At 43.5% G+C, this 12,500-nt stretch overlaps 1 protein-coding gene across 1 annotated transcript in view; it reads right to left on the bottom strand.

The window, feature by feature from the left end:
* Nucleotides 1-12,500, bottom strand: part of LOC122260687 (uncharacterized) — a 124,191-nt gene that overhangs the window by 462 nt on the left and 111,229 nt on the right. Inside the window, exon 7 of the mRNA XM_043028064.2 lies at nucleotides 1-12,500. This exon is cut by the window's left edge and continues 462 nt beyond it; it is cut by the window's right edge and continues 162 nt beyond it. Coding sequence (XP_042883998.2) covers nucleotides 708-12,500 — 11,793 coding nt within the window. The 3' untranslated portion in view covers nucleotides 1-707.

Below are 12,500 nucleotides of genomic sequence, written 5' to 3'. Positions count from 1 at the left end.
AGAAAAAGAGATAGACCTCGGTGTCAGTGGGTCATCTCGCAGGTTTTGAGCAAATAAGCGCGACTCTGTCTTATGGTCAAGCTTCACTGGCAAGCTGTTCTTTACGGTATATGATACGGAAACAAACTTTGGTTTTAGAGAACAGAGTAGTTGGCAATACACGTGATAGTTTTTTAGTGTTTGAATGCTTGAACTGGATGTATATTAGACCTTAGAATAAACAATAGAGTACATTATGCTTAATCTTCAATAAATGCTTTGCTTTTTTAAGAAAATCGCATGGAATCTTAATTTTTAAAGTCAAAACTAAAACTGAATATCTATTGTTGTAACATAAATTCATTACCAACAACCTTACATTATTAAAATACAGTGAAAGAAAGAGAGATAAAAAAAACTACATATATATATCTATACTTCAATTTTACACATAACAAAATTTGAACTTAGGCAATATTGCTTAATATAAATATGAGATTTGATTTCATCATTATCTGGGTACTCAGGTGCGTGCACCATGAATGACACTGTTAAGGATGTCAAACTTCGATTAATTCTGTCGCTCGATCGACGTTCACAGGATCCACGATCAGGGTCGGGTGTTAATCGAATATTCGGGACGAAAACAGGGAGTCTAGTCAACTTCTTATTCCGCCACTGAGCTGGAGCCCACATTCACTTCTGGCAAAAGAGGGAGTTTCCTTCTCCTACTGTGGGGGCTGCAGGGTGGGAGGCGGAGAGTCGGGACCAGGGGTAGAATGGGCATGAGTTGCCGGTGTTGAGATGATTAGTGTCCTGCTGAGGGCGCCCTCGGTCACTGTGTAGCCACCCCCGTCAACCGTGATCTGTGTGAGGGATTTCTGCGGAAGAGAGGACATATCGGTGCGCAGGAGATGGGTTGGGAAGCTGCTGCCGTTCTCCGAGGACTCCACGACAATGGTCTCTCGGGTGACAGAAGATCCTAGCGTTACACCCTCGATATTGGTCACTTCCCTTGTAATGGTTGGGCCTACTGTGACACTCTCGATGTTAGTAACTGCTGGTCCCAGAGTAACACTCTCAATTCCTTCCCTGGTAATTGTTCCACCATGTCCCAGACTTATGCCTTCCATATGTGGGGAATCTGTCGTTACGACAACAGCACCGTTTTCCCTTACAGTGACGAGTGTAGGCTCCTGTAGGGGAACTACGAGCTGGGGTGGTGACTGTGCACGAGAACCTCTAGGTTTAGGGGGTACAGGAGGGGGCACAGTAGTAATGGATGAAGGGCCACTGATGTCTACACTGCTAACTCGGGGCGCCACCGTTACCGTCACACCATCCACATTACCGCCCTCATGATGAGCTATTCCTTCAACCTCACTGTCACTACTAAGGCTGCTGCGGCTGCTACTGCTGCTACTGGTGGGTATGGTTTTTGTTGTGTGGGTCTCCTGTGAAGTCACATTACGAAGTTGAACAGTGAAATTACTGACTTGTTTCTCCTCGGCTGTGGGAGCATTAGCTTGCACAACTACAACACCTGTGTCTTTGACAACTGTGACAGGAGTGACCTCCACACCTCCACCCGTAATGGTTGCATCGCCGTCCAGTAATGTGATTGTGGTACCACCCACTGGGGCTGGAGTGGAAGGCAGTGCTGGAGGCTCGTCCTGATCTTCCTCTTCTCGATGGTGAAGCGTGATACTCCTTGAGGTCTCTGAAGCTGTGACCCACTGGGTGGACGAGATGTCGGTGATGGAGGTAGAGCCACTGATTTCAATGTGTGAAACTGGCTCCCCTTCAGGCTCTGTGACTCTTGGTGATACAGCTTCTGCCAAACTAAGGTCACTGTGTCTTCTGAACTGTAAAGCTTCTTCAAGGGTGCCCCACTGCCCTGCACGTCGTAATCCCATACCACCATCCACTCGTAGTCCAATAACTTCGTCCTCCTCATCTATTGATGTAGCAGAGGAGTCTGGAAGCTGCAGTCTTCGGGGATGCTGAAGACTGGGTACATTTTCAGCAGCAGTAGTTGCCTCAGCACGTGTTAAATCTAGGGACATAGCACGCTCGAGAACAACATTGACAACTTCAGGTTCAGTGTGTAAGCGAGAAAGATCTCCTAGAGATGCTGCCTTACGCTTTAGTTCTTCAGAGTCTGTTGGTGGTCGTTTCGGAGTGGAAGAGGTAATGGGTTCAATTACTGCTCCAACAATTCCTCGTTCAACATCGCTGTCTGATGCCGTGGAAGTGGTGTCATGCAGGACAAGAGGTGGAACTTGCCTTTCCAAAACACTCTTCTGCATTACTTCTACAACCTCTGTGGCTCCTTCTGGTGGCTGGAAGGACTTTAATCTAACCTCCCGTACTACTAAATTGCTCTTTCCTACAGCATAACCTGATGCTGCAGTAGCTTGTGGAGGCTCTGGAGCACGGCGTTTGGAATAAACAATGTCAGTTTCATCTAAATGGGGAGTTTCAAGAGATGAAGCTAATTCCGGTATGACGACGTTTACTTGACGGGTAGTCACTTGTACTTCTTCAATGACTTCCACATCGACAGGACGTTCATTTATTGTAACTTCCGTAACCCCGGTCGCGATCTGTCGTCCACGTCCTCGATTTCTCTTTCTCCTTTTAATGTCTGTGGGAGAATCATCTTCATCAGAGCTGGATGATGAGCTAGATGATGAAGAAGAGGTGGCTACTTTTTCTGTGCGTTTTCGTCGATTGTCTTTGGCTGCATTTGCAGCAAGTGCCATAGCATTTTCTTCTGATGTGTTTAAAACATCTTCTGTATCTTTCTTGTTCTTCTTCTCTTTATCCTTCTTCTTCTTTGCATTTTTCTTTCTCTTTGCTTCTGCAGCACTTGGGTGTTCATTCACATTACTTTCACGATTAGCTTCATCATCACTTGAATGGCTGTCATGTCTCATGCGGTTAATCTCTGTTTGGATCTTCCCTTTCAGGTTCTTAAAACCCTTGAAACCCAACCGAATTCCTTTGCTCTTTGGCTCCTTTACTTTCTCCTCTCCGCCACGAGTATCAAACTCTACTCGGTCTTCAGCGTCAATACCCTCAGAATCAGAGGTACTTCTTCCACTCTTACTTCTGAAATTAAAACCCATACTCTTCTGTGACTTGCTCCTAGCTGAATCATCACCACGTGTATCGAGGGATAGTTTCTCATCAGCATCGCCTCCCTCAGAATCTGATTTCATCTCATATTTTCCTTCAGTCTTACCGAAACCCTTGAGGCCAAAGTTTAGGCTAGATCTGGACTTCACCTTTACCTCCTCCTCAACTTCTGTGTCTCGCCGAGCAGAGTCAGTCTCGGCATCGCCACCTTCTACATCATAACTTTTGCTCTTATTTTTGAAACCAAAGCTGAGACTTGGTTTCAACTTCTGTTTGACAGGTCCACCTTCGGCTTGTGGGTCCGTGCCTACCCGTTCCTGGTCATTATTGTCCTCTGAGTCTGAGCTCCTGCTCCCTCTGCCTTTGAACCCAAAGTGAAGACCACCCTTCACCTTCGGTCGTGGCTTTTCCTCATCACCGTCCTGGTCCATGGAGACTTTCTCGCCGTGTTCCTCATCGGTGTCTGATGAACGTGTGAAACCCTTGAAACCAAAGCTCATTTTCCCTTTGACTTTCTTTTTGTCCTCTTTGACTTCTTGCTTATCAGGATCGGGCATTAGGGATGATGTTGGCTCTCGGGTATCCTCCTCACTGTCAGACGATCGACTAAAGCCTCGGAAGCCAAAGCCTAAACCAAATTTGTGTTTAGTTTTTGTCTTTTCCTCATCATCCTCATCTTTTCCCTTTGATTTTGATTTTGTCTTTTCTCCATCGTCCTCAGCATTTCCACCTGCTGTGATCTTGAAGGTTCCGCTCTCACTAGCAGGTGAATACTTTGGTCCCTTCAGCCTCACATCACTCTCTGGCAATACTTTGGAAGCTTCAAAAAATTCACGTTTCTTAGCAGCTACAGTGCCCTCGGGAATATCGACATTTGGACTTCCAAGGTTAAGTTCACCAGCAGTTACACGTACATTTGCGTCATGAGCACTGGGAATCTCTGTCCCCCGTGAATCAATACCAATGTGCTTCTTAAAACCTTTGAAACCAAAGGCCATGCCAAATCCAGGTGAGTGCTGTGTGTTCTCCAAATCTGACTCTGAATAAGTCAACTTGCTAGTGTCAGCTTCTAGATCAACTACTGGTAAATCTATCTTGGACTTTTTCAAATCAATGTCAACTTCTGGGAGGTCACTTTCGGCTTCAATATCAGGAACTTCAACATTGGGAAGTTGAAGATCAACATCCATCTTTTTGCCCTCTGAATTTTTCTTCTTCATTCGCAGATCCCAGTCTGGCATATTTATATCTGGGGCATTGATTTTGAACCCAAAACCGGAAGACTTATCCTTTTTCTTTGAAGCTGTGCCTTGATCAGAGTCTAGGTCTACATCTGGGGTATCTACATTTGGAATGTTAACATTTACTTTTGCACTAGTGTTTCCTGTGTGGATGTCAGGAATACTGACTTCTGGTTTACTGTGAGTTATTCCCACATGTGTTTCAGTGTCAGGAATATGAACTTCAGGACCCTTTAGAGCAACAGTGAAGCTCTTCTTTTTCATCTTACCTTCAGTCTCATCGTCAGAGTCATGACCTTGTGAACGTCTCAAATTCATATTTGGAAGATTTATATCTGGACCTTTAAATCCAAATTTGAAACCTCTCCTTTCTTTGCTGTTACCGCTTTCATCTTCGCTATCATGGTCATCATCCTCACCCTTACCTTCTTGCTTATGACCCTTCAAGTTGAAGCTAGGGAGACTAAAGTCGAGTCCCTTTGAATTTTTCTTTTCCTCATCAGAGAGTTCATCCGAACGTCCACTCATCTTCAGATTTACATCAGGTGCTCTCACATCAGAACCCTTAAGATTCAGTTTAAAACCTTTCTTTGCCTTGATTTCTGAATCCTCTTCGTGGTCACTTTCCTTTCGCTTATCATCATGTCCATCCCCGTGACCCCGAAGGTTAATACTAGGTAGGTTGATATCCGGTCCCTTGATGCCAAGACCGAAACTTCTTTTGGATTTCTTTCCTTTATCATCTTCTTCATCATTGTCAGACTCGTCTTTCTCTTTTACATTTCCCTCTGCACTTCCTTTCATCCTCATACTGGGCATATTGAAATCTGGTCCTTTAAAGCCAAGACTGAACCCTTTCTTTCCTTTCTTGTCTTTGTCACCTACATCATCATCAGATTCGTTTCCTTTCTTATGACTTCCTTCTCCACTTCCTTTAACACTAACACTTGGTAAATTAAAATCAGGACCCTTTAGACCTAGACTAAAGCCTTTCTTGGACTTTTTATCTTTATCGCTTTTTGCATCATCATCATCATCTGATTCTTCTTTCCCTTTATCATCGTCCTCTACACTTCCTTTTACGTTCATACTAGGTAAGCTAAAGTCAGGGCCTTTTAATCCAAGACTAAATCCCTTCCTGGACTTTTTGTCTTTCTCACTATCCTCATCTTCATTGGATTCTTTGTTTTTCGTGTCTCCTTCCACACTTCCCCTGATGCTGATACTCGGTGTGTTGAAGTCAGGTCCCTTAAATCCAAGATTGAAGCCCTTCTTAGACTTTTTACCCTTTTTATCTTCGTCATCTTCAGATTCATTTCCTTCCTTATCACCTGTCTCTGCACTGCCTTTGAGACTCATACTGGGGAGGCTGAAGTCAGGTCCTTTGAATCCAAGATTGAAACCTTTCTTTGATTTCTTGTCCTTATCATCATCATCGTCTTCAGATTCAGTCTTATCCTTATTTTCTCCCTCTGCGCTTCCTTTGAGGCTCATACTGGGAAGGCTGAAGTCAGGCCCTTTGAATCCAAGATTAAAACTTTTCTTTGATTTCTTGCCCTTATCATCATCATCTTCAGATTCATCCTTATCCTTATTATCTCCTGCACTTCCTTTGAGGCTCATGCTTGGCATTGAGAAGTCAGGTCCTTTCAGGCCAAGACTAAATCCTTTCTTTGATTTCTTGCCCTTATCATCATCATCATCTTCAGATTCATCCTTATCCTTATTATCTCCTGCACTTCCTTTGAGGCTCATGCTTGGCATTGTGAAGTCAGGTCCCTTCAGGCCAAGACCAAATCCTCTCTTTGATTTCTTGCCCTTGTCTTTGTCATCATCTTCAGACTCTTCTCCTTTGTCACCTCCATCTCCACTGCCCTTGATGCTCATGCTGGGCAGGCTGAAGTCAGGACCCTTGAATCCAAGACTGAAACCTTTCTTTAACTTCTTTTCTTTATTTTTCTCGTCATCCTCAGATTCATCTTGTTCCTTGTCACCTTCTCCACTGCCGCGGATACTCATACTCGGTACACTAAAGTCAGGACCTTTGAAGCCTAGACTAATACCTTTCTTAGACTTCGTATCTTTGTCTTCTCTATCGTTATCTGAATCCTTACTATCCCCTTCCACATTTCCCTTCATGCTAACATTAGGGAGATTGAAGTCAGGACCCTTTAATCCAAGGTTGAAACCCTTGCTTGACTTCCCATCCAGATCTCTATCTCTTTCATCAGCTTTGTCTTTTGCATTACCGTCATCTGCACTTCCTTTAATCTTCATGCTAGGAAGACTGAAATCAGGTCCCTTAAATCCAAGACTGAATGCTTTCTTGGATTTTTTCTCCTTGTCTTCATTATCATCAGACTGTTCTTTGTCATCCGTTGTGCTTCCTTTGACACTCATACTTGGCATACTAAAGTCTGGTCCTTTGAATCCGAGACTGAATCCTTTTTTAGATTTCTTATCTTTAACACTTTCATCATCGTCTGATTCTTCTTTGTCTCTTACCTCCCCACTGCCTTTGATGTTCATGCTAGGTAAGTTGATATTGGGACCTTTTAGACCAAGATTGAAGCCTCTTCTAGATTTATCACTTTTGTCATCTTCATCGTCATCTGATGCTTCTTTGACTTCATCATGCTGATCGGCACCTCCCTTTATGCTCATGCTAGGTAAGCTGAAGTCAGGTCCTTTAAAGTCAAGACTGAATCCTTTCTTAGATTTTTTATCATTATCTTTTTCCTCATCATTGGACAACTTTTTGTCATCATTTTCACCACCTTTGATGTCCATACTAGGCATACTTAAATCAGGACCCTTGAATCCAAAACTGAAGCCTTTCTTGGACTTCTTACCAGATTCGTCATTATCTGATTCATCATTCTGTTTATTATCTGTTTCAGCACTTGCACCCATGCTCATACTTGGTAAATTAAAATCAGGGCCTTTTAGTCCAAGACTGAAACCTTTTTTGGTCTTCTTATCTTTGTCATTTCCATTATCATTGTCTGAATCTTCTCCATCTTTGCCTCCTTCTGGATAGCCTTTAATATTCATACTTGGGAGACTGAAATCAGGGCCTTTGATCCCCATGCTGAATCCTCTTTTTGATTTCTTTCCTCTAGTTGTGTCTTCATCATCTATTTGTCCCTGAGCTTTGAGGTCTACAGATGGAAGCTCAATATCTGATCCTGATATCTCTACAGTCTTGGAGACAGTGGCTTCTGGTAATTTCCCCTCATAACCTTCTAAATCTCCATGACCTTTTACCTTGACACCAGATAGGTTAAAATCAGGACCTTTTAAGTTTATATTGAAGCCTTTCTTGGATTTCTTCTTCTTCTCATTTTCGTCTTCATCACTCTGTGGTTCATCATTGTCAGCCTTGTCTCCTTTTCCCTTGAGGCTAAAGCTTGGTAAGCCAAAGCTAAATCCTCTCTTTGATTTCTTGTTCTCATTGTCAGTTTCTAGATCCAAGTCACTCTCCACTTCGGCACTTATATCAGCATTTGGTAATTTGACCTCTGGTCTTGTTACACCAAGTTTAACATCTCTCCCATCCTTATCTTTCTCCTCCTCTGAGTCATCTTCACCATCACCTCGATCACGGCCTTTGAGACTAAAGCTTGGAAGGTTTATGTCAGGGCCTTTGAACCCAAAACTGAAACCTTTCTTTGATTTTAAATTGTCATCATCACTGTCCTTATCCAAAGCTTCTCCAGAGGGAGTTTCACCATGAAGTTTCATGTCTACATTTGGAAGAGTGACATCGGGACCCTCTAGTCCAAGGTTGAAGTCTTTGCCATTTGCCTTATCATTCTTAGCCTCTGACCCATCATCTTGTCCATGGCCTTTTAGACTCATACTAGGTAGACTGAAGTCAGGTCCCTTAAATCCAAGATTGAATCCCATCTTTGACTTCTTGTCTTTAGATTTCCCATCGTCATCAGACTCGTCTCCTTTGTCCCCTCCTTCTCCACTGCCCTTGATGCTCATGCTGGGTAGACTGAAGTCAGGACCCTTGAATCCAAGACTGAAACCCTTCTTACTTTTATCATTATCATCGTTGTCGTTGTCGGGTTCCATCTTTTCTTTATCTCCTCCTTCTCCACTTCCTCTGATATTCATACTTGGTAGACTGAAATCTGGACCCTTGAATCCAAGACTGAAGCCCTTCTTGGACTTTTTCTCATCGTCCTCATCTTCAGAATCTTCCTTATCTTTGTCTCCTTTCCCACTGCCCCTGATGTTCATGCTGGGCAAGTTAAAGTCAGGGCCCTTAAGTCCAAGACTGAAGCCTTTCTTTGACTTTTTGTTTTTATCATTTTCATCATCATTGTCCGATTTCTCCTCCTTTTCGCCACCTTCTCCACTTCCCTTGATATTCATACTTGGTAGGTTAATGTCAGGGCCCTTAAATCCAAGACTAAAGCCCTTCTTGTTCTTCTTAACTTTATCATCATTATCATCGGTATCAGATGTCTCTTTGTCATGCTCACCTTCTGCACCTCCCTTGATGCTCATACTGGGTAGAGTGAAATCAGGGCCTTTCAATCCAAGACTGAAGCCTTTCTTGGATTTCTTACCTTTGGATTTATCTTCCTCGTCGTCTGATTCTTCTTTCTCTTCAACACCTTCAGCACTTCCTCTGATACTCATGCTTGGCAGACTAAAATCGGGCCCTTTAATCCCAACTCCGAATCCTTTTTTCGACTTCTTGCCCTTTTTGTCTTCGCCATCATCAGATTCTTCCTTTACCTTATCGCTTTCTTCTGCACCTCCTTTAACACTCAAGCTTGGTAAGCTGAAGTCAGGACCTTTCAACCCAATATTAAATCCTCTCTTGGACTTTTTATCCTTATTGCTGCTTTCATCATCATCATCGTTATCCGGCTGTTCCTTTTCACTGCTGCCTCCTACATTTCCTTTGAGACTCATGCTGGGCAGACTAAAGTCAGGTCCTTTAAACCCAATATTTAAACCTTTCTTTGACTTCCCACTCTTTCCATCTTCGTGATCATCGTCGGACTCATTAGCTTCCTTGCTGTCTCCTTCTGCATTTCCTTTGAGGCTTATACTAGGAAGGCTGAAGTCAGGTCCTTTGAATCCAAGATTGAAACCTTTCTTTGATTTCTTGTCCTTATCATCATCATCGTCTTCAGATTCAGTCTTATCCTTATTTTCTCCCTCTGCGCTTCCTTTGAGGTTCATACTGGGAAGGCTGAAGTCAGGCCCTTTGAATCCAAGATTAAAACTTTTCTTTGATTTCTTGCCCTTATCATCATCATCATCTTCAGATTCATCCTTATCCTTATTATCTCCTGCACTTCCTTTGAGGCTCATGCTTGGCATTGAGAAGTCAGGTCCTTTCAGGCCAAGACTAAATCCTTTCTTTGATTTCTTGTCCTTGTCTTTGTCATCATCTTCAGACTCTTCTCCTTTGTCACCTCCTTCTCCACTGCCCTTGATGCTCATGCTGGGCAGGCTGAAGTCAGGACCCTTAAATCCAATATTAAATCCTTTCTTTGATTTCTTTTCTTTTTCGTCTTCATCGTCATCTTCCACTTTTTCAGAGCCGTGCTCAACACCACCCTTGATATTTATGCTGGGCATATTGAAATCAGGTCCTTTTAAACCAAGACTAAATCCCTTTTTGGACTTCTTGTCTTTGCTAATTTCTTCATCATCAGTGTTTTCCTTCTTCGCATCTGCATCGGCACTTCCCTTCAGACTCATGCTAGGGAGATTAAAGTCAGGTCCCTTCAGTCCAAGACTGAATTCCTTCTTTGCCTTTTTCTCCTTGTCATCTTCACCGTCGTCGGATTCATCGTCTCCCTTAATGTTCATACTGGGTAGACTGAAGTCGGGTCCTTTAAATCCTAAACTAAATCCTTTCTTGGATTTCTTATCCTTATCACCATCGTCATCAGACTCATCCTTTTGATTGTCATTTCCCTCGCTATTTCCTTTGAGACTCATACTAGGCATATTGAAATCAGGACCCTTTAACCCGAGACTGAAACCCTTCTTGTTCTTTTTATTTCTGTCATTTCCATCTTCATCATCGGAAAGATCTTTCTCTTCTGCACCTCCCTTGATGCTCATGCTTGGTAAGCTGACGTCAGGACCTTTAAACCCAAAGCTAAATCCTTTCTTAGATTTCTTTTCTTTGTCCTTATCATCTTCACCGTCTGGTCTTTCACGATCTCCAACATCTAAATCACCAGACAAGCTGACATCAGGTATGTTTACATTAGGACCTTTCACGTCAAAGCCCTCGCCTTCGATGCTTTTAGCTCCAAGATTGACGTTTGCCTCGGGACCCTTTAATCCAAAGGAAAACCCTTTCTTATTTTTCTTATCTTTCGAATCATCGTTGTCTGTGCCTGCGTCTGCCTCGGCATGGACCTGGACATTTGACATGTTCACGTCCGGTCCCTTCAAGCCGAATCTGAATCCCTTTTTGCTCTTCCTCTTCTCCTTCTTTCCTTCATCATCTGAGTCCTTTCCTTCATCTGGCATGGAGGCATCACCCTGAACTTTCAAATTAGCACTTGGAACGTTCACTTCAGGACCTTTCAAACCAAAGCTAAAGCCTTTCTTGCTTTTCTTGTCTCTCTTTTCGTTCTCGGAGTTGTTGCTTTCGTCGTTGTCACTATCATCTCCACGCCCCTTGAAATGCATCCCAGGAAGGTTAAAGTCAGGAGCCTTGAATCCAAAACTAAAGCCCTTCTTGCTCTTTTTGCTCTTCTTTTTACCTACTTCTTCTGCTTCTACATTCACCTCTTCCAATGCAGCGTCTGCTCCCCCTTTTAGGCTCATATTCGGCAGGGTAATATCAGGCCCTCGGATATCTAGTGATAAATCTTTTCCTTCTCCCTCAGTGTCATTTTTGTTCTTTCCTTCTGAATCCTTTTCTTCGTCACTTCGACCACCTAAACCAAAGCTAGGGAGGTTAATGTCAGGACCTGTCAGGCCGAAGCTAAAACCTCCTTTCTTAAAGGCATCAACTTCAGCTTGTGCATCAGTTTTCACTTCACCTGTAGCCTTTAAGTCACCTTCGGGAAGGGAAAGGTCAACTTTTGGTCTCTTCAAGCTGTCAGCACTCACTCCCCCTTCGACCTCCAATGTCTTGTTGAAACTCACGTCAGGTAAGTTAAAATCGGGGGTATTCATAGCGAACCCAGCCTGATCGCCGTCACCCTTGCCTTTAGCCTGACCTTGAAGGTTAAGCTTGGGCATAGAGAAGTCAGGACCTTTAAAGTCGATCCCAAATCCCGATTTTTCAGATTTGGATGACATATTTTCTACATTACCTACTTTGTGTTCATATTCTACATTTGGCATCTGAATGTCTGGAGTGTCAATGCTAAGTCCAATATTACCTTTAGACTTCACTTTCTCTTCATCTGAAGCAACATCATCATCTCTCTTCAGACCTTTGAAATCGATACCAAGGCTCATGTTACCAAAACCTTTAGACTTTCCACTTTCTCTGTCAGAGTCCGTTTCCTCTTTGTGTTCAGAGTTCGATCCTTGGCCAAAGCCTTTGAAATCCATATCAATGCCAAAAGAACCCTTAGCTTTCTGCTTTTCATCGTCTGTCTTGGGTTCGAGTGAGAGTTTGTTTACTCCTCTCCCGTCAAGTTCGACCTCTGGCAAACTAATGTTAAGGTTTTCCTCAGCTCCAAGTCTTATTTCACCTTCTGGTATGTTGGGCATCCTAATAGTGGCATCGGGTACGTCTCCTTGGCCAGCCTTAACTTTCATCTGTGGCAGTTTGACACCGAATTTGATGCCACTTGGCTTTTTGTTGGACCCATCGAAGTCCTCAGTCTCGATTCCTACCGAGGGAGTGTTCAATTCGGTTTCAAGATCTAGACGAGGTTGCTGAATGTTAAGTGATGGAGCCTCAGCTGATATTTCTCCTCCAGCTTCGAGGTCGAGGTCACGCTTAGGAACTCTTCCTGTCAAATCTGGCAAGACTTTAATGCCGAATTTTAGCTTCGAGTCAGATTTCGCATCAGTGTGGACTGCGGGACCTTCTGCCCTCGCCGTCGGCTTGCGCACGTCTGCACCGGGCACGTCAATGGCACGTTCGGAGTGTCGTTCGGGCGCTTCTCTCTGTACAAGACTAGCATC

Source organism: Penaeus japonicus, unplaced genomic scaffold (assembly GCF_977035675.1).
Source record: "Penaeus japonicus unplaced genomic scaffold, GWHDUDI00000001_assembly GWHDUDI00000007, whole genome shotgun sequence".
In the NCBI taxonomy this organism is placed as follows: Eukaryota; Metazoa; Arthropoda; class Malacostraca; order Decapoda; family Penaeidae; genus Penaeus; species Penaeus japonicus.
Note: the sequence above shows the minus strand (reverse complement) of the source record. Positions and strands in the feature narration are given on the sequence as shown.